Here is a 20,394-nt window from a genome sequence, read left to right as displayed (position 1 = left end):
CTGTATTAAGGCCAGTCTAACCATCTCAGCGAATGAATAACGCGTTCAATCGATTTACTTGACTACGGTAATACGGGGAGCACAGATGGCAAGATGCCAGGGTCAGATTTTCTGCGCCGCTTAGCTTCAGCTTGTTCTATTGCTTAATCATGGTCAAGGCCATAGCCGCACTACCGCATTCAGCATTTGCTATAGCTGACGAACTTTATCGCAGCGGAAGCAGCGTTCCGACAGGGTTATCCATAACCCAGTTCATACCACGTGGACATTTAATGAACGATTCATTGCTTTTCTTCGTTCTGGCTCATGGCCTCTGTAGTGGTCGCAGCAATGATCCATCCGTCGCCACCAACGCCAGCTGTATTTTCTTACGTTTTGGCATGGTTTCCGCCACTTTGTTGCTTTCATTGTCTTTACTGGAACACCACTTGACGTTTACTATATTTCCTGATTTACTTTCATTACATGTGTTTCTACTGAAGTGTTAAAGGAACTAGGGTTTGCTAATAATTTGGTCAAACACTTTGAAGAATTTGTTAATAACCAATCGAACCGGCGATGTCGACAAACAATTCCGTAAACTAACAAGAAGAATGGCAACATGTACAGAAGAACAACAACGGCATACAATAAATACTATGAAACTGACTAAATGTGAAAGGTTTTATGTATTAGGAGCTCAAGAACACAGAAAGCGTTGGGCGACATCGATAGCCGGCGAGCCGTTACAACTTCATGCAAAGAAATTGCATCAGAAACAACTTCTCTCCATAATTGCTAATGCTACATCCTACCAGTTGTCATATTAAAATGAGTAGAAGCCTCCACGTGCTACCTTCATGATTTATTTCTTTTTTTACATTCGGATCTCTATTTACACCAGCATCGAATGATATGTCTATGGAAGAACAATACAACTTTGATGAAGCTATCTAAAGGCCTATATGTCATGCGTGTTGACGACTACAATTGAAAGTCACATATCCTGTACCTTACGTATATCAGTAACCCTATAATGATCACGATGGAAGATACTAAATCTATACAGTATGTGGATCCACCACTTTTTGGTAAAGGCATTGTTTTCCATCCATCAATAGACGGGCGTCTGAGTTACCCACTAATTCCAGCACAACCTCGTTTCCGCTCGTATTACGTATCACCTTCTGCATGAATCTTTACCCATTTTAAGATTTTAGGTGTTTTTAAGGTGTTGCTTGACGACTGTTTTGCATCCGTTTATTTGGAAAAAAAGATCAAATATGCCGAGAGTAATCATAATGGATATATTTTTTACAATAAGCACACTTTTTATCAAAAAACTAGATCCCTATTTCGTTGTGTCAATTTTATTAAAATTGCCATTTGTATTACTATTATTATTATTATCAAACCTATGTTCTAAAGTATTCTCCTATGAAAACGTTTTTATGTTGAGCTCTCAAGTGGTTAACTTGCGCAATCGGAGTAAACTTTAGATCGCCCAGTAACCAGAAAATTGTGATACTCACATTTCCCTTATTAAAAGACACAAGTTAATTAGTAGACGACCTAATTTTGTGCATACTGTTTACGTTGTAATCAACCACAAATAAAAATGCATCCATACTGTATATATAACACTATTCAAAATAGTCATTACGATACATTTACATCTACGCATTTCGGCATGACGTTTTTTTTTTATACTATGTTTCCGACTCTGGGAACACTCTTCTATCGTTCGCAAAGCGTCTCGTGTAGCCGATCAAATGCATTCGGAGGTCGGCACTTGCTTTGTGCTTGATGGTCATCAAGACACATCGTAGCTGCTTGTTCTCGTGTTACTAGATATATTACTATTTCTTTCTTTTCTTTATGATTTTTCTACGCATTAAATATAATTATTTTTACTATACACTACTACCCAGCTGCTTCGTTTGCCTCGGCATAAGGAGTCCGCAACCCCTCATACGAGTCGTTGTGTATCGCATAGAGGCTTTCTTGGGAAAATGCAGATGAGGATTAGCTGACACGCTGTGATCAACGACGCCAACACGTTTGGAATCTGGAAGTGGGTCAGGTAATAAAGATAAGAAAAACAATAGTACTTTAATAGGAAATTAGGGATAACTGGTTGCATTCTATTAAGCGGCACATGCCTTAGGGTGCTGAAACAATTCGAAAACGAGTTGGTAGATACAAAGACTTAAATAGAACTACTACGGCATAATTATTGCAGAAAAGCATAGTGCAGGTAAAATTTGAAAATTACAAATTGATATATCTCCAACGTCAAACCTATTTCCGAGTCTTCAGTTAGCAACATGTACTAGAAACTCGAACTGGTCTGCACAATAAAACGCAGGAAAAACAATAGTCGTCAGAGAAATCCGATCGGGCCTATCCCTATCAGTATATTGATAATATACTGATTAGTACTGGATGCATTTTTTTTTCCACTGGACTATTCGTCAGAAATCTAACGGTCTTTCAAAGACGATGAAGATGTTTCAATTTCGTATGATGAATATCTTTACAAACACAGTACAACGCGTCATCCGTTTAAAGCCATCATACTGCTAGGTAGATGGCATAATAAAAAAGAAGAGAATAAAAGTGCTTACGGTAATAAACGTATCTTGCTTTAATAATCCGTAGAGGGTCCATAACACACCAACGGTGAATGATGATAATATTAACGGTAATGGAAGATATTGAGAAGAACGGGTTTGGAGTACTCGGGCCTGGAACAACAACAATAACACATTTGACGGACTATTAACAGCATCATACATCAGTACCATTATTACGCAGGGTCACCTATAATCGATTCTTTTTAACCAAGCCTTTCCATTAGATAAGTGAATATTTGGGTAATCACCCACTGTAGTCAAAGGACAGGCACGTAATATCAAAATATCAAACTACGGCAATGCGGTCGTCATCAAAGATCTTCAAAAAGACATCACAGAGTTCTTCAATGTCGCATGTTTGCTACTATTGCATAATAGAGTTTATATTTTCAAAATGCTTTCAGCGCTTCTACTCGCGGAATAATAAATAACTCATAGATATGATATATATTACCGACAGTGTGTGGACACGGTAAAAATTTGTTATGCTTTATTAATTTTATTTCATTATTTAATACATACCAGCAATGTAAGGGGCGAAGCGAAAAACGCGATAGAAGCTACGATCGCAAGGTACCCGGCTGTACGCATAGCTGAATCGGTATCAGCTACCCCGTAGAATAACCAAGTGTGGAAAGACACAATTAGTAAAAGCAACGCACCAATATGCACGTTGAGTTGACCCTGCACGGATTCATTACACGAGAATGTGTTAGATGTAAACTAACATTAACGTGGACTATTCCGCTAGGGACAGTAAACTAATTAAAGTTCCACTTTTGGTGAAAGTGGAACTTGAATTTTTAGAGGCGTTGATATGCGCCTTATTATTCAGGCGCATCAATACCTTTGCACTTGAACAACAGGAAATAACAACCGCATCCTAACTGTACAAAACGAAAGTCTCTACTAAGTAACTGTAATGAAATAGATAGTAACTGAACTAACAGAGACAGAATTATCAAGGTTGTATTTGACACACGCCATGCTAAAATGCACAGTTGAAGGTTTCCAGAAACTCTGAAATTCCCGTTCTAATAATGAATATTATTGCACGATACTAGCATCGTTGGCATGAATCAAAAGGAAATCTCTTAGATATTTTCACTAAAAAAAAAAAACGTTAGTCTAACGCAGTTACATACCCAAAAATTAAAAATATTCCTTAGCTTCCTTGCTGTATGGTGACCAGCTTAGGTTACCGTTTCAACAAGCCAAACTTTACACAAGTTTGTGACGTATTTTAATCTATTCGTTCTATATCGTTTACCAATAATATTCTCATGCACTACAGAATGGAACAAATACTGGTCCACAACCGGTAATCATTCAATTAAATCCGTTTTAAATTATTACCCTTATTTATACATAGCCTCGTGATCGTTTTAACTACAACTATATTTGGTCTTCTGTCTAAAGTACAGCTTCACGAAGCTTCATTGTCGATTAGTTACAATTTGGAATAGTTGAAGGTAAAGGTAAACGCGAGTAATGCTATAGTTCGATATATTATCAACAGCTCTCACTATCCAATCTAGCATTTGACTTGCGAAGTATTACCTTTGGCTTCGTATAGAGGTAGAACCAAAATAAAAACGTCGTTTGCAAGGTGAAGCCAATCACATTTAACGTTACCACGACCATGTCGGGCTTGAGAATCGCGTACTGAAACCACAGAAACGAGCTGGACGCAAATGCATAAGAACAAAAATACATCAGTTAGTTATGCGGTATGGTTAGAATTATGGCACTTAGACAAGCGACAGAATTTGTTTCATGGTCAATAAAAAAAAAAAAAACAACAAGCATTTACCCTATCCATTGTTGATTTCTTACGATACTATCATGAAGTGGACGTATACCAGGATTATTTGAAACTTACCAAAGCATGCCCATCATAAATGGCATAGGCGTACAATCCGACGTCGACTGTTGCTTATAGATCCGATGACATATTTCACTAAAATATTAATAAACGAAAAAATAAATAAGAAGCCCATCCAGTCAATAAGTAATGGTTTAATAGTAATAGTTAAAGAACATTCAACAAAGTTTGATTAAAAAGAACTAGGACTTTATTCTTTGTCCACAAATATCTATTCGTAGATTTGTGTTCATCGAAGTACTCCCAATTTGACATACTTTTGCAGCCCAGAAAACAATCCTCAGGCACGGTTTCCGAAATGAATGATAGCTCTCTTAGCGACTCCGACTTCAAAGCGTTGTCCTTTTTTTCTGCTTAATACAAAAAGATGTTCCAACGAGCCTTATTTGACGCATGAGCCAATATTTCACTTAAGACTGATCGACAAGCAGTGAGGCGCATCTAGGCGCACTATCGTAATAAATAATTGTTCCTCCAAAATCCTGTCGTTGTTTTCTGATTATTTAACGAGCAAATGACCTACGTGCTATCCTGTTATTGACGGTTCGGCTTAATGGTAGAAGTTTTTGATACATTAGGTCGTTGAAATCGAAGGACACAGTAATCAGAACCCTCACATTTAATCGAACTTAGCTTTCTTCGACCTTCGCTCTTCAGAAAATTTATATTAGTACCATTAAATCTCATTTTCAATATCACAGCCATGCTTCTGCACTAGGTATGATCCGTTCGAGCAGTCCTGGATCTTCGTTTATAACCCTTGAGCAATGTTCATTCGACACTGCTGGAATTCAATAGTTCTAAGCTTGCAAAACTTCCCATACACTCGCTATGCCTAAAACATTCAAACAAAAGCGTTTGCCATAAGCCAACTGATATGCTAATATCATCAGGAACCTCTCTGATAATTGGTAATAATAATAATAATAAAAAAGGTAATTGTTCATAATCATTTGAATTCAGCTTGTCCATCGGACAATATCACTGGTCCCGAACTGGCCATCTCGCAGCATTTTCACAAGTCGGAAAGTTTGTAAACGCTTTTTTAACTCGTAGAGACTTCGTCAAAGGTAGCATTCAACATTTCCAACGCGGTGCTACGTCACCCACTAAGCTGTCACGGGCATTGACAGGCCGTGCAACATTTGAAAATTCCGTGCCTTGTTTGGTCAAGCCGTGTATACGTTTTTTTGCACTAATGTTATTTCACTCAACTCAAATTTGCAGTGCACTAAACGACGAGACAAAATCGCACCTATCGCAAACATAGAAATGGAAGATTTGTTTCCAAACATGGGTAGGATTCTGAGACCCTTGCTTTTATCCAGCCCACACGCATAACGCTGTAACATTTAGCAAACAGTCAATAGAATATTGTATTGCTGTTCTAGATTTCGGATGCAGAAAAAGAAATCACAGTGGTCAAACTTAAGTTCTGTGGCCTTTAATTTTAAATGTAGTAGTCAGTAATATCACAGCTGATATGAGAACGTAATTAGGAAACGTGGCCAGTTATTGTCTGAATGACATCCTGAATATTGACAGCTGGCGTTGTACCGCTTCTGCCAGCGGGTAACGCCGTTTTTCATGATCAGTTGCCAACAAAGCTTCAAGTACGGTTTCCTCCCGCGGCCATGTTGGGCTTCCTCTATTCCCTTTTATGTTAGATCGGAAATTAGCTGAAGCTAAACATAAATCAGCTGGTGCCATTTTGAAAACTTACTACAGTGTACTGTTGATTATGGGTAAATGGCCATACTGTCGCAGAAATCTGTCCTGGTAACTGTAAAAACAGATGAGTTACTGTCGACAATGCATTGGTAGCGTCTCAAACTATACCGAAATGTTTAGTCGAAATTCTTAATAATATTATATTTCTAGACAAGTTGTACATCTGAAACTGTGAATGCGGATCCAGCTATGAAGAGAAACAGATCCAACTGCTTAAGTAAAGGAACTGTCCTGATACATACAGGCGACGCATGTACAATACAATCGGCGTTATCTGGTAGCTAGGCGAAAACGGCAAATTCAACAAGCAGACAAGGAATAACCATTAATATCGAGTCACTTCAACAAGATGCATCCGCCTTCGCTAAAGTTCCAACAAGTGTCCGGCAATATTATTTATTTCTGTCCTAGCTTGTAAAGTTGATGTATTACAACTTTTGTCACATGATTTTTATTCAACTAATAGAGTATTCGCGCGAATGCAAACTTTTCTAGGCTACTATTTGGTGTTTTGTACCTGTGACCTGCTCAGATCAGGCGCAACTCAGGGAACTATCCAATTTAATTACTGTTTTTTAAGAGGAAATTCTCTTATAATAGTGACACTTACAGTTTCCCCTGCTTTGTTCTACTAGACCACGAACCAAAAGCACATATTTACCGTCGATTCTCGCTAAAGAAGAAATGATTAAGATACATAATTAAATGATTATCATAATGTTTAATTACTTTTACTATTATCACAGTGCCTAATATCTTTTAAAGGGAATCACTAGTGATAATAGAGCTATAAGGACCCAGCCGGAACGGCGTCGCATGCGTTCTAGTGAAGCGGTACGGGGAACTATCACAATGCGTAAAGCCTGTTGCTGGTCGTCACAGAGCGGAAGCAAAAGTGTCGGCTAAGAACGCCATTACTGTTTTCTTTATTGGAACTTTGCCACAGCTAGAACATATGCTATATTAGGCGAAATGTTACATATGCCGAAAGCCAAACTAAAATTCGAGGATGAATATGGAAGATGCGTTATATAAAGTACAGGTTGAAGATAAAAATCTAGACTTGAATCATGCGTCATATGCACTGATAATTGGGGGGTCTTTACGGAAAATAGATTAATCTATTTTACAAAGAAGAAAAAGAGTTACGATCTCTTTCTTGGTGGCTGGGCTTGGCCTGAGATTTTACGATCGAAAAGTTATACTCGAAAATTTCGTGTTTAGAGTTTGAGGAAGGGTGTCGTAGTTAGAAAATTGGGTATACTATTGTCCTACACTGGGTTTTTTTTGGAGGCTACGTAGTACAAAAATCCTTTTTTTGGTTAATATGACTAACAATTTGTATTGTGATAATTAATAGTTATGCCCGAATCCATCATTATCCTCCCTGTAACATGTGAGCGTAACACGATTCGCTATCGCAGAACAGTCATCACTACTGGTTGGACCGCTTGTGCATATGAGATAGGCTAAATGCCGCGGTTCGAACCACACAGAGTGTGGTTCGAACACACCCGGTGTGACCATTGTAATGTAGGAGAATCGAACTTAAGGACGTCTCGGGCGATCCTGCTCCAAAGCCTGACGTGAGCAAATTTTTCTCTACTCCATGTTAGTAGATGCGAGCCATTGACTAATGCTTAAAGCCAATATCAAAGTGGTCTCTATAGTTATTATTAATGATTTTAATAATACGTTTTGACTTCATTTTAAGGCCAAAAGAATAAAAAGTTTAACCAAAAGAAAAGCCAACGGGAAAATGCAAATGACGCAAATAAAAAATAACGCGGCGGTAATCTGTGTTACGTATAATGTACGTGCTGTGTTATTCGGTTTAGAATTTTCTCTTGGACAAAAAATCGTGTTGACGCCACGGGGCGCTGATAATAATATTTGAAAATCTCACTCAATCCTGCTTAGTTCACTATAGGACAAACGTCTCTGATCTCTACAGATGTACGAGAGAGAGCTATAGTGCGTCCGTGGAGAGTTCCTTATGAAATTTGAACGGAAGAAAAATTCAAAAATAATACATTCATAGGATACGACGCTGATACAAATAGAACAGCGTTAAAGTTCTGCAGATTCTGTTTAAACCATCAAGTATTTACCTTCGATGCATGATTTCATCGTCGAAGACAGAGGACGACTTCGTAGTCACTTACCATCGTCACCTGATGTACGACAGCAGCTTTATTTCCATAGGATGACTTTTACAGACCTACGACCCATACGCTGTATGGGCATACGCGTCGCTGATTCGACCTGTACAGTTTATAGTTGCTAAATCGTATGAATTAAAACTAAATAAACTGTTCTATATATTTTTATCAGTTAATTTAGAGCAACTATGGATAGCCACAAGGTTATTCAACGAAAGCTGGCGCGTTCACGTTGCCGCGTACTGTGATGTTAACACTATCGCTTCGAGAAGCAGCAAATCCCCAAGGTCAACCTTTGACACCGCGGTCAGGAATCAGTCGGGCATCATACATATTCAATAGTATCGCAGAATATTACAATATATACCACTGCACCATTACTTCTAGGTTCCATCATACTTCCATCTTACTAGGATGGGCCCATCGAGGTGTCAGCAAAAGATTTAGAAAAAAAATTCTTATGTAATAATGTAGTATACTTGGTGACAGCTGTAATTTTAATAGCCGATGTGGAGACGTTTCGATTTCCTGAAAGATGACTGGCTATCGGAGAGCTCTAAGTAGCATTTGGGGAAGTTGTCGTAATTAACAAACTGAATCGAAGATGACAATTATTTTTTTTTCGTACATTATTTATTATGCTCACCGCGCCAACAGGGCCGCTAAAGGCTATCGATATGTGTCCGTTTATAAAATAAAAACATAAGAGAAGCTATTAACAGGGGTGGTTGAATAGGGGATGTCCGTTGCAAATATGCTGAACAGAGCTTTTATATTCATTTGATATGTGTAAGATACGAATTTATTTGGCTTTGTAACGACAGGTCGTGTAAGGTTATCCAAAGGATACACAACTCTTTTGCGCTTTAAAGTATCGGTTGAACTGTTACAAATCAAGACAAGTGACGCTCAGGACATGTCTAGCAGTTAAAGGGAAAGTACAACTATCCACTTGTACAATTGATGGATGATGACCTTACGTAAGCAACGCCAAAAAGAAATAATCGCGCGGAAGGCATGAGACCAAACTTATATATCACATAGCAATGCTGAGCTACAGAAAATGGATAAATTTAATCAACAATGACCATTAGCTGTGGCAACTTAGCAACTCGTGGTGTTGGCCTAAGAAAACAAGGGCGAGCCACTCAATAAAAAGAACATTGTAAATCGGTTTCCCTTTCACGTGAGCTAAACTTCTATTTGAAACAGCATAACGTCGGTGTTTCGCTACGGTTGCCAGTGATTTCCTGCCACTTTTTTGACAGACAGGTGGCTGTTGTTTCACTGTGGCTTTTATAAGAGAATGCGACTTGAGTTGTAAAAGCTTTTTTGGCATACTTCAAAGTCCTGATCGGTACGCTATGCTTCCGGCTAAGATCAAATAGTCGCCACCCGGCAATAGCATCCCCCATATCAAAAAACTTTACTCGCAATTGGGGCAATAATAGCTCCCCTCGCGCTATGAAACAGCGAACATAGAGTCAGCCTATCATGCCGGAGAAATTTAGTTCTGCTGGCAACAGAATTTCATGAGTGTACGCGAACCGAGAAATTTGACATCTGTTTATAGTGCCTTCGAAATGGATTAAAGCTCAATCATATAACCTTCTGACTACTCGAATTTATAGAGACTTCACCGGGTATTATTAACTCGCGCACGTTAGAAATGCATTATCGTAGTATCCAGCAAGCTTAAGTTACTAAATCGGGCCTTTCATGGACAGATAATAATGGCTGCCTCTATGTAAACTCGACGCTGACTTGCCAACAAGACGCTGAATGCGCGAGTCTATAGCAACTCGAAGCATTTACTGGTACCACACGTAACTCTACAACTTCCGTGAATTTCTGTTGAATTTAAATAACTGTTAGTGTAGATTTGAGAACTCTCTGAATGTACTGTCCAAATGATAGAGAAAAGACACATGGACAAGCTGAGGCTGGCAGAGAGGCTGAGGCTGGCAGAGGCTGAGGCTGAGGCTGACCATAGACTGAAACGGCTCATAATCCCTGGCCTTCATCTTAACAATTTTTCATTTTTTTTCAATAATATACCGATTGTTATATCACAATGTACGTCTGTATTATCGTCCTTTTCTCTTCTCGAACAGTCAACGCGAAATAAATGTATCATTCGGCGCAAACTTCCAACGAAGGTGCATAAACATTGTAAAGCCTGCTGGTTTCTCCAATGGCCTTATGTTTTCTGTCCATCCGCCTGCAAGCACCAATGTAATGATCGACAGAAGCTCAAGCCGCTGCATCGCATGAATCACAGGGCTGTGCAAGGACCCCCTGGTCGCCATCATGCGAAGTCAGCCTTCACCCATGTGGTCATACGACGGAATCAATCCAGAAACTGCAGCTATATATAGTAGGAATATGTTTAATAAACGCGAAATTATCTGCCGGACAACCAAAAGCTCACCTCCACATAGAGAAATGACACTTCCGTAAACGAAGTTATTGACACATAAATGCGCGTCTGTAGACCCCATTAAGCACGTAGTTGATATTTAATAAAACTATAACTAAAACACGATCGGAGTAATTAGAGCGAGGAATTGTTTCTTATATCTGTACGTGCTGGGGTGCATTAAACTACCTCCAATACGATTCTGTCATCGGTTATTGCACTTCGCTTTACTACGTCAATAATACAACGACGTACCTATAAACAGTTGCGCGCAATAACATAAACGTATACAATGCGCGTAATGTCGTAGAGGCTATGGGCGATAGAAGAGGACAAAGCCTATAACACGCTCAGCCTCGTCAACATCTTTGAGCTTGTGTTTATCTGAATTTAACAACTGATCATCATGTGACAAGCGTGAAAACCGTATCTCTGCTCTACTGAAAAGCAATATAGTTCTTAATAAAGTAAATATAATGGTAACAGCTTTGACAGATGGCCCTGCTCGGTCTAATGGTCTGCTAGGTATCAGATAGTAATAGCACTTTTTGTTTATCGCTTCATGTCTCTCAATATTTTCCTTTGTGAGTAATCAAATAATATTTCGCCTTCTCTGCGCTATAGGACCGTTAAGATCTACCACTAATATAACTGGTACACGTACAAACCGAAAATCGTCATTACTTTCCAGAAGTCCACTATATCACAGTATCGATGCACTGTCGCTAAGTAACGTGTCCTTGGATGGGCGCTCTGGCACTTTTCACCAACCAAAAAAGCTATGGAAGTGATGGCGTTTCGCCTCCGACGGAGCAGCTACTATGGACCCCGGAACACCCAAATACCAGCTTTAATAACTAATCGAGGCCGGTAACTCAAATGCGGAAACCTCTTTCAACGAGCTCTAGGTAGTAGTGGTGAAAAAAAAATAATAGTAGTAGTGTATCTTGTGTAAATGAAAATTTCTAAATAGCAATACCGCGAGCTTAATCACACACTGATAACTGACCACGACCACTATATCCGTTAGAATAATCAAGATGGAACGTTGACTATTGTCTATGGCGATTGGCAAAAAATGCCATATTTTAACAGTAAAAAAATTGCGCGTCACTAGGACGAACTATACACGCACACTAGTGGAACCGATTGATCAAGCTTAGAAGCGAATTCAATCAACTTCTCAAGAAGTGTTGATGAACAGAAGTAAACAAATAGAACAACTGCCAATCTCTGACCTATCGTATCGTTGCACCTATAGCTATGAATCGGCATTATTTTGAATCAACCAAAACCGTCCTCCGAACACTTACATTCCACTAGCGAAGTTAATGATCGTGGCCAAAGTTGCCAGATCAGCTACGATCTGAGTCCAGTTCATGTTCACGGCGCCCGTTTCCACACAACAGAAACAGAACTGTTGCCCGCTCGTTTTTTTTTAACTGAAACGCCTTTGTCACACTTTTTGCCTATTTTTGCTTCCACTTTAATCAGTGCCGACCGCCAAGAAAACACAGGGCGAAGGAGTATCGAGAATAAGATTGAGCTAATTATAAAGCGTAAATTACAGTACAGTATGCGGAACAGCTCGTCATCTTTACATGACCACGAACAAAACATTAACGGCAGCGAGTCGTCTCTTTTGTCATCAAAACATCTCCACGTTTTTTATTGGTCTCAACGCTTAATCATTGTTTACAGCACTCGAACACTCACATTGCCCCCTTACACACTTGTAGACATGCTGCGTCTCTATCAGTAGACTGGTTCATTATAGTCACCCTTCTTGTGGGTAGCCTCCCATTGACAGAACTAGGACACTAACGGTATCACCGAAAAAAAAAAAGAGATAGCAGGAGTAGTTATAGCTCCGATTTCGACCGTTTCGCCGTGTCTGTTGGGGTGTGTCTGCCTTTTCTGATATCAGCTAGCCGAAAGACAACGCTACCACCGAAGCGGGCAGACCCATTGGCAGCCACTGTGCAGAACAAAGCAAGAGGTATTCGCTACCGACCTGTCTGTCATTCTAAGCAGGACACACGTTACACACGCCTGAGGGTGGTGAGCAAGCGCGAATCGCTTGTCAGCTGTTCTCCCTCGAACATACTGGCAGAACGCAATGCTTAATGGTGAAGGGATGACCACTTGCTACAGAGAAACAGCTGTCAGGTGAGGATTCCGTTCAGATAATGAAGCCATTGGTGGTATATTCATTGATGCAAGCGGAGAATAGGAAAGGACGCTCGCACAAAGAGCCAATAGATTGACATAGCGCCAATTTTTAAATGACTGCCTTGCCAAAGTTGCTTTTCCAGGAAGAGATACTGCTTTTGGAAGCTAGGCAAAGATCAGTAACTTGTAAGTGTTTTGGTAATTAATGCCGCCACACGAATAAACAATTAATTGTAAATTAAGGCAATGTTGTTGTCCGAATGAAACGAATGTTCTGCTCGCTTTACCTGCGAGAGGTGAATATTTTTGTGTTTATACTACCAAGACAGACGACGTAGTGAACAAAACGTAGCATATGCGCACCATTTTTTAGTTCAAGTGCAAGTGTTGTTTCTCATTGAGGCGTAAACTCTCAATGACTGCCAGATAAAATCATAAAGTGCTAGACGCATTGCTTGTGCTATGGACCACTTATTGAATTAGTTGCTTAAATCCCATCCATATTTTTACTACGTGAGCGCAAGAATGCGCTCTGCCGGTCGCAAACCTCGTTCTACTCTGAGCTGTATTTACGTGCCCCTATGTTAGACTTTGAAGCGGCGCTCCTGTGAGCGCCAGCTGATGAACTGCATTAAATTTTCTCTTCAAGCTACAGGGCTGATCAAATGAAAGGCAATACCTTAATTAATTAGGTGATTATTTTTTTCTACTTTTCGAATAGACTGCCAAAAAAATAGCAGTGAGAGGACGTACGGTAGAGTTAATGGATTAAACTATTCCGAGTGCATCTGTCTGATGGTATCTAATGGGGAAAAACGTTAAGGTGAACGCCGTGCTACAACTCAAACACAGTCAATAAGATGCGTGAGTGTCACTTAAATTAGCCATCTATTTAGTAGCCTATTGAAGAAACTGACAGATTTTAGCTTTTTATATCCCGAATATCCTTCATAGAGTATAACTGCAAATTACATCGTATATGATCAAACTAGTTGATTTTACTGGGTAAAAAAACTACGTGTTCTTGTTACCTCGAGTACCTAATTACGGAAAATACGGATATGAGCTCAAAGCTACAACAGAGAATTACGAGTTGAAGGGCGTCCTTTAGAAGAGGGTCCACAGAACCCAGCAGATGTGTTTAATATAAGACACTTGTATTGTCATTAACTGAGATTAAACATAGCTAAAGATAACTCTGCAGTTCGTTTGAAAATTTAGTTGATTATGTCGTAAGCAAAAATCTTTGACAAAAACTATATTAAGTACATATTTTTACTCAACTGTAATATTTACAAGAGCTGATTTTGCAATATATCATTTGCATACGTTGATTCCTACAATAATGTTGTAAAAACTAAAGCCTTCATTTTTATAGGCATGTAATACGTACGTGTTTCATTAGCGTAGAAAATAAACACACGATGCCCTTATCTATACAGGAGCTGATGCTGAAGTTCAAAGCACTCTTTTAAATCGGCTTGGATATTTCTGTGCGGACTAATACTATAATGCATCCTTGGCCCCTGTTACAGCAGATATGTTTTGAACAATACTTCACTATACAACTCTACCAAGTCCTGCCTATGGCACTTTATCAAGAGCTTTTCAAGCACGTTACAGGAAGAAGCTTGAATTTAGCATAAGTCGACACAGCTTATGACACCCGATATGGGTCGTAAGTGTCGCATTAACATACTTTGATTAAAATTATATTATTATAGAAAAATGCATTGCCTTTATGGTATCTGCTGGGCAATGAAGTTCGCTTCTAAATCCCCTTTGAACCATGTGTTGTTTACGAAACACTTTCTAATCATCTCCTAAGGGCACTGATTTGATGCGCATAGGTGCATCTCACAGCGCAAACCTGCCACAGAGATATGGCAAGCCAACAGATACGGCCAGCAAATAGGCCTTATCCCCTAACAGGTAGCAGTGTTTAGCATATTCAATTTTGAAAGCGTTACGCTAATGTAGTGCGTGCCTGCCTGCCTGCCTGCCTGCCCGCCTGTCCGATTTCGCACAACTGCGTTTAATTATTTGTCATCGCACGATTCAATGGTAACTGCCGTCAGGTTCAGTCGGGTCGTGCTTTAGACACAGGCATTAATCATTTAATGAGTCATTTTCGCACACGATTGGTAGTAAGTTGGTCACTTTTCGTTACAGCACAGTGTTTACGTACAGTATTTATAATAGATCTTGTTAGTCTCCAAGTAACCACGATAATGACCATCGTGATCGAGTTGTTTGACTTAGACCGCTTATAATATGGTTTATAAAGGTTGGATTTTAGGAAGTGGTCTGTATCTACGGCAACGATTGAAACGCAGGGTATGCTGTGATCCGACCTGTTGCTTGCCCCCTATGGGGAGGTTTAGCTAGCAGAAGCAAAGAGATATTCTTACTAGTTGTGACTATTGTTTCCCTAACTGTGAAGTGTTTGTGTTTGGTTAGAAGCTGCGAAATAAACGCTATAAATATACTAATCAATGTTTTTGGCAATATGATTTGATCGCTGTTGCAAATTTACTGTGCTTACAGGTTAAGTTAGTTAAAGGTTGTTCATTTATCGTTTCATAACTAGTTTAGAGCTAAGAAATTGATAATTTTGTTCATTTCAATAGAATTAGTCATAATATTGTTATTCTCTAAGGCTGGTACCTTTGGCTACAAAATGACAGGAGCAGTGAACGTAATCGATGCTCGGGGTCACTTACTCTGACTACGTCTGCATTTGCATTTTGCCAACAACCACGTGTTTCGAAATGTGTGTGTGTGTGTGTGTGTGTGTGTGTGTGTGTGTGTGTGTGTGTGTGTGTGTTTGTTTTTTACTAAGTTCATTATACCACAACAGCAGACACCGTCGGAGAGAGTGTAGGGAACAATCGCGTGTAATTTAATAGTCCAATAATTTGGGTTCTCACAAAACTTCGACTATTCAGTGTTGTCGCATGGTGTTCTTATTTCGGTGTTGCCAAGATGCGTTTTCGATCTGGTAGTGGGCATTTTCTTTTTTGTTTTGTTTAGTTTCATTCAGATAATTTGTTGTACATACAAAGAACCTGGAAAATAAGTGGAGACATTCTACAGAGATATCAGTATTAAAGGGAATTGTTATTATATGTTCTGAACGACTCCTAGACGGGCTAGGTGTCACTGCACCGTGCGCTAACACCGGAACGCACCCACGTCAACGTGTGCGACACTACAAATTGCCAAAGATAACATAATGGAGGCAAATAATATTGGCAGGAACGCTTCGGTTTTCAGGCCGGTATTAGGAGCTATCGACAAATAAATAGCCAAGTGTGAATGCGGTATGGCTGAATGTAAGAGGGATAACTATAAACTGCATGAGAAATTTGACTGCTGGCCAAGCGCAAGAACGACACAAGCTCGACTACGGTAAGAGACCCTGCAATAGATTTGATTGTCCTATAATTTTTTTTCTACCAACAAACAGTATCCAGCAAAAAACATTGGCAATATTCGACAATCCCTTTATGATCATATTAATAATAAAATGTATAGGCTAATCCAGAAAGAAGGCATAATACTGCGAGCAGCGTGTAACAAGTTGAGTTCAGAGTCGTGCTTGCGGAAGAAATACCTGTTCATGTCGTTCGGATGTACAGTGAATTGGTACATGTAGGACACATGGCGCCATATTTAAATTCAAAAGCAGTGTATAAGGTCTCGAAAGAAAAGCTGCTTCTCGACGATAAGTGAGCTCTGCTGTAATAACGGACCAGAGCGCGACCCGCGATCTCGCGCTATTACTTTGTTACCAAGCGCCTTTCGGCTACTTAAAAGCTAATTATATTTATAATAGTGGTAAAATTGAATAACGTTTTGTTACTCCCTAATAGCTATAACTTGAAGGGCTTTTACGCTATATAAAGTTCAAGCATAGTTTTTGATGCGATACGCGTTAGGCAAACCTTTTCATGCAACACACGTTAAGCGTACTTATTCATGTAATACACAGAAATACATACTTGTTCATTTGATCATATATTACCATCAACGCGAGCGATGCTTCTAGGAGCCTTGGTGCTTATAGGCGATCTTGCGATCTTGTTTTTAAATTTGGGAAATTGAAGTCGCTGGCGTCGGCTCGTGCCTAATCAAATTAGCACGCTCTATGGGGCTAAAGGAAGTTTGTTCTCGAGAGGAAAAGTGTTCGCCTAATTGGCTTATCCATCCAGCTCTTCGTAGGATATCATTTCCGCCTCCTACAAAAACTCAACCTGTTCTGTGCACTCTCCTCAGAGGTTTGTGCCATCCAAAGCATTTAAAGAGCTGTTCTGGGTGGCACAAACCCGCACACATAAAGTCACATGGTACCTAAGTGAGGAACTATGGTGGGCTGCAGGATGTAAATGTTGTTCAGTGCCATCCGAATAGACCAGGATCCTCAATACGCCCAGATACCACAGTTAATGATTTTCATAATTTAGTAAATTCGTGTTGGAATAGTTAATAAGTTGGTCAAGAAAGACGCTTTATCTTTTTACACAGACATTAATCAAAATCACACAGTAATGCTTAAAAAGACTAAGTTTACACGTCACTAAGCTACTTTGAGCGATATCCTATCTTTAGAAGGGACCACTGGTGAAGTTGTTCAATACAATCCAACGTTGCTTGCGTTGGTCGTAACGCTACATCGTTACTGTAACTTGTAAATAGCCTATAGTCAATCCGGTCGGCAGGATTCAAGTTAAATTGAGCGTCAGATCTACCAAGTCGTATATATCTGGACATATATATAGAGTATCACTTCTTCAACATATCTTCTAACTTAGTAAATCTAGGAGACCATTTTTCGGTAAAGCAGCTGTCAAAGGCTGTTTCAGTCGAAAGTGGAACAGACTTTGAGAGCATGTCGTTCGCCTATTTAAGTCGTTTGATTCACGCTAGATGAACTCTCCGTTATTAGACTATAAGTAGTCGGCGTCTGTATGACAGTGTGCTCATACAATCGATGATATATATTTATATCTTTGATGTTTCAGATAAGTCGACGGAACCTGCAAGCAATATCCAAGATGGCATCGCAGCCGTCAAACGTGACCAGTTTACTATTGGTCTAATCTTGGCCATCAGTAGCAGTTTATTTATAGGATCATCATTTATCGTAAAGAAGAAGGGACTGCTTAGGCTTGGTGGCGCGTCAGGAAAAACACGAGCTGGCGCGGGCGGTTTTGGATACTTGAAAGATTGGGTAAGCATATGAAATAGCTTTGTGTATGTTGTAGTTAGCAAAGTTCACAGAGCTATTCGCGCTCTAATGAGATTTTGTGATCTCGGAAGCACTCGAAAGTTCTTTGCGCGCCTGACTACTTTTCCTCAGATACGACGCGCACTCATATGAATTTTGTTTAAAAAACTAAGTAAACATACAGGAGGAAAGAGTTTGGTTTAATCGCTTTTAGCCTATTATCTTATACTTCGTTATAATATATATTGGAAATATTTCAGTGTATGATTACCGTTTTCCCACTATCCCGTTCACACTTTTACATATAATTTGGAAAAATCTTTGCTAATTGCTACGTTTCTACCGCTCTATTCGCAGGTCTGGTGGACCGGATTACTGCTTATGGGCGTGGGAGAAATAGCTAACTTCGCTGCATACGCCTTTACTTCAGCTTTACTTGTGACACCCTTAGGGGCTTTAAGCGTCCTCGTGAGCGCGATGCTCTCGTCACACTTCCTCAATGAGCGGCTCAATCTGCTTGGCAAGGTCGGCTGTCTTCTCTGTATTCTCGGCTCGACAGTGATCGTTCTGCACAGTCCGAAAGAGGGCAACGTGAACCATGTCAATGTCCTGGGTGTGATGTTGTTGGAACCCGCATTTTTGATATATGTCGCTCTCGTGTCAATGGCGTCGATTACCCTTATCTGGGTTTATGCTCCACGTTACGGTCAAAGCAATGTCATCATCTACATTCTCATTTGTTCTCTAATCGGCAGCCTCTCGGTGACCTCATGCAAAGGTCTGGGCTTAGCCATACGCGAGACTATCGATGGAAACAACCAAATGTTCCATTGGGTCACCTGGGTTTGCTCTATTTCCGTTGTACTCTGCGTGTCGGTGCAGATGAACTATTTGAACAAAGCTCTAGACATCTTCAATACGGCCATAGTTACTCCGATCTACTATGTGTTTTTTACGACGTTTGTTCTAATCGCATCAGGGATACTGTTCAATGAATTTGCGAACCTGACGGAGACTGACACGCTCGGGCTTATGTCCGGCTTCATGACGGTCATATGCGCGATATTCCTGTTGAACGCATTCAAAGATATGGACATATCATGGAGCAACGTAGGTGGCTCGCTGTCGAGACGAAATAGGGAGCGCTTTACATCGTCAATAAGGGAAGAGGAAAATTTAATATTATAGTTGTTTTCTATAGCAGTTGACAGTCAGTCAGAATTAAGCAATAAGAATTACACATTCTTAACGTCCATGGAAAGCACATAAACTTGACTAACCGTGTTGTTATTGTTGTGTGTAGGGAGCGTGTAACTATGGAGGTAGTCATGTATGAGAGGCAGACAAATGGTGTTTCCTTTTTTTAATCAGTTTATTTTTATCCCAGAACTCGTCACAGATATTTGATTGTTAAACAAATTTGTAATATGCTGATACCGGAGTTTGCCAAAATAATGTGCTGTTTGGGGGCAAAAAGCAGCCCTGTGTCAACACTGCAATGTTTTGATGTCTAACTAATCATGACGAATATACTAGATTAGCTTTAAAAAAATAATCTCAATACTTCCAGTTACCGTTATTTTCAGTTAATGTTCTGAAATTACTTGTTACAGCTTGAAAAAGCAAATATGACTGGAACAGATATATGTTATTTTTTTAGCAACTGCATATCAACTTCCTTGTTACTCCGTTGAGCTTGACGCACTCTGGTACTCAGTATTACTGACCTTCGTCGATTGCTCTTACTTCCTTGTGAACATCTATAAGCTTCAGCCTTCAGAATTTTAGGTTCATTAACAATTTTTGAATAATATGATGTAATATATTGTAAATATGGCATCGCCAAAAATCTCGTATTTTTACTTTATTATTATTACTTATATATTTTTATACATGTATAAAAAGTAAGAATATATATAATAATAATATATTATTACGTATTAAAAAGTACATAGTGGTATTTTCTAGTAGTATTTTTCGGTATTTCGTCGTAGTAGAATAATTTATATTACAATTGTTTCAATGTGTATTATAAAAAAAAAAGTAATTATCATAAAAAAGTATCTATGTTGGTGAAAAATCCTTTCATATTGTTCCTGTCCTGAACAAAGGCAGACACAGACGAAGTTTGAAAGCAAATGACTGACCGGTTTTCGGTGCTTCCTTCCTTCAGCCTTTTG

At 39.4% G+C, this 20,394-nt stretch overlaps 2 protein-coding genes across 15 annotated transcripts; one reads left to right on the top strand and one right to left on the bottom strand.

The window, feature by feature from the left end:
• Positions 1–825: 825 nt before the first annotated feature.
• LOC111260463 (sugar transporter SWEET1) lies at positions 826–13,033 on the bottom strand. Of its 6 annotated transcripts, none has more exons than XM_022833249.1 (7): positions 12,126–12,820; positions 6,224–6,283; positions 4,498–4,575; positions 4,176–4,299; positions 3,138–3,299; positions 2,607–2,726; positions 826–2,047 (listed from the first exon to the last, which is right to left on the bottom strand). In XM_022833249.1, exons 1-7 carry the CDS (start codon positions 12,191–12,193, stop codon positions 1,949–1,951), a joined length of 711 nt encoding a protein of 236 aa, XP_022688984.1. In that variant the 5' UTR covers positions 12,194–12,820; the 3' UTR covers positions 826–1,948. The 6 variants fall into 6 exon arrangements, with proteins under 6 accessions (XP_022688984.1, XP_022688994.1, XP_022689019.1 ...); XM_022833259.1 differs by lacking the exon at positions 12,126–12,820 and adding an exon at positions 8,343–8,368; XM_022833284.2 differs by lacking the exons at positions 6,224–6,283; positions 12,126–12,820 and adding an exon at positions 12,827–13,033.
• A 375-nt stretch (positions 13,034–13,408) lies between these two features.
• On the top strand, positions 13,409–20,063 carry spict (magnesium transporter spict). 9 transcript variants are annotated; one of them, XM_022833212.2, is made up of 4 exons: positions 13,409–13,848; positions 16,261–16,395; positions 18,009–18,217; positions 18,572–20,063. In XM_022833212.2, the coding sequence occupies exons 2-4, from the start codon at positions 16,344–16,346 to the stop codon at positions 19,400–19,402; spliced, it is 1,092 nt and encodes a 363-aa protein (XP_022688947.1). In that variant the 5' UTR covers positions 13,409–13,848; positions 16,261–16,343; the 3' UTR covers positions 19,403–20,063. The 9 variants fall into 9 exon arrangements, with proteins under 9 accessions (XP_022688947.1, XP_022688907.1, XP_022688973.1 ...); XM_022833172.2 differs by having other exon boundaries at positions 16,132–16,395; XM_022833228.2 differs by lacking the exon at positions 13,409–13,848 and adding an exon at positions 15,334–15,531.
• Positions 20,064–20,394: the final 331 nt, after the last annotated feature.

This window comes from Varroa jacobsoni, unplaced genomic scaffold, assembly GCF_002532875.2.
Source record: "Varroa jacobsoni isolate VJ856 unplaced genomic scaffold, vjacob_1.0 scaffold_43, whole genome shotgun sequence".
NCBI lineage: Eukaryota > Metazoa > Arthropoda > Arachnida > Mesostigmata > Varroidae > Varroa > Varroa jacobsoni.
The sequence above is the reverse complement of the archived record's forward strand: the minus strand, read 5'-3'. Positions and strand labels throughout refer to the sequence as shown.

Bases quoted from the DNA above. Each gene is read 5' to 3' on its own strand.
- LOC111260463 (XM_022833249.1), bottom strand. From the start codon at position 12,193: ATGAACTGGACTCAGATCGTAGCTGATCTGGCAACTTTGGCCACGATC. The intron at 6,284-12,125 runs GTAAGTGTTCGG...CTGTTTTTACAG, and splicing joins ATTAACTTCGCTAGTGGAAT to TTACCAGGACAGATTTCTGC. The intron at 4,300-4,497 runs GTAAGTTTCAAA...ATTTGCGTCCAG, and splicing joins TTTATGATGGGCATGCTTTG to CTCGTTTCTGTGGTTTCAGT.
- spict (XM_022833212.2), top strand. From the start codon at position 16,344: ATGAGAAATTTGACTGCTGGCCAAGCGCAAGAACGACACAAGCTCGAC. The intron at 16,396-18,008 runs GTAAGAGACCCT...TTGATGTTTCAG, and splicing joins ACGACACAAGCTCGACTACG to ATAAGTCGACGGAACCTGCA. The intron at 18,218-18,571 runs GTAAGCATATGA...CTCTATTCGCAG, and splicing joins TTGGATACTTGAAAGATTGG to GTCTGGTGGACCGGATTACT.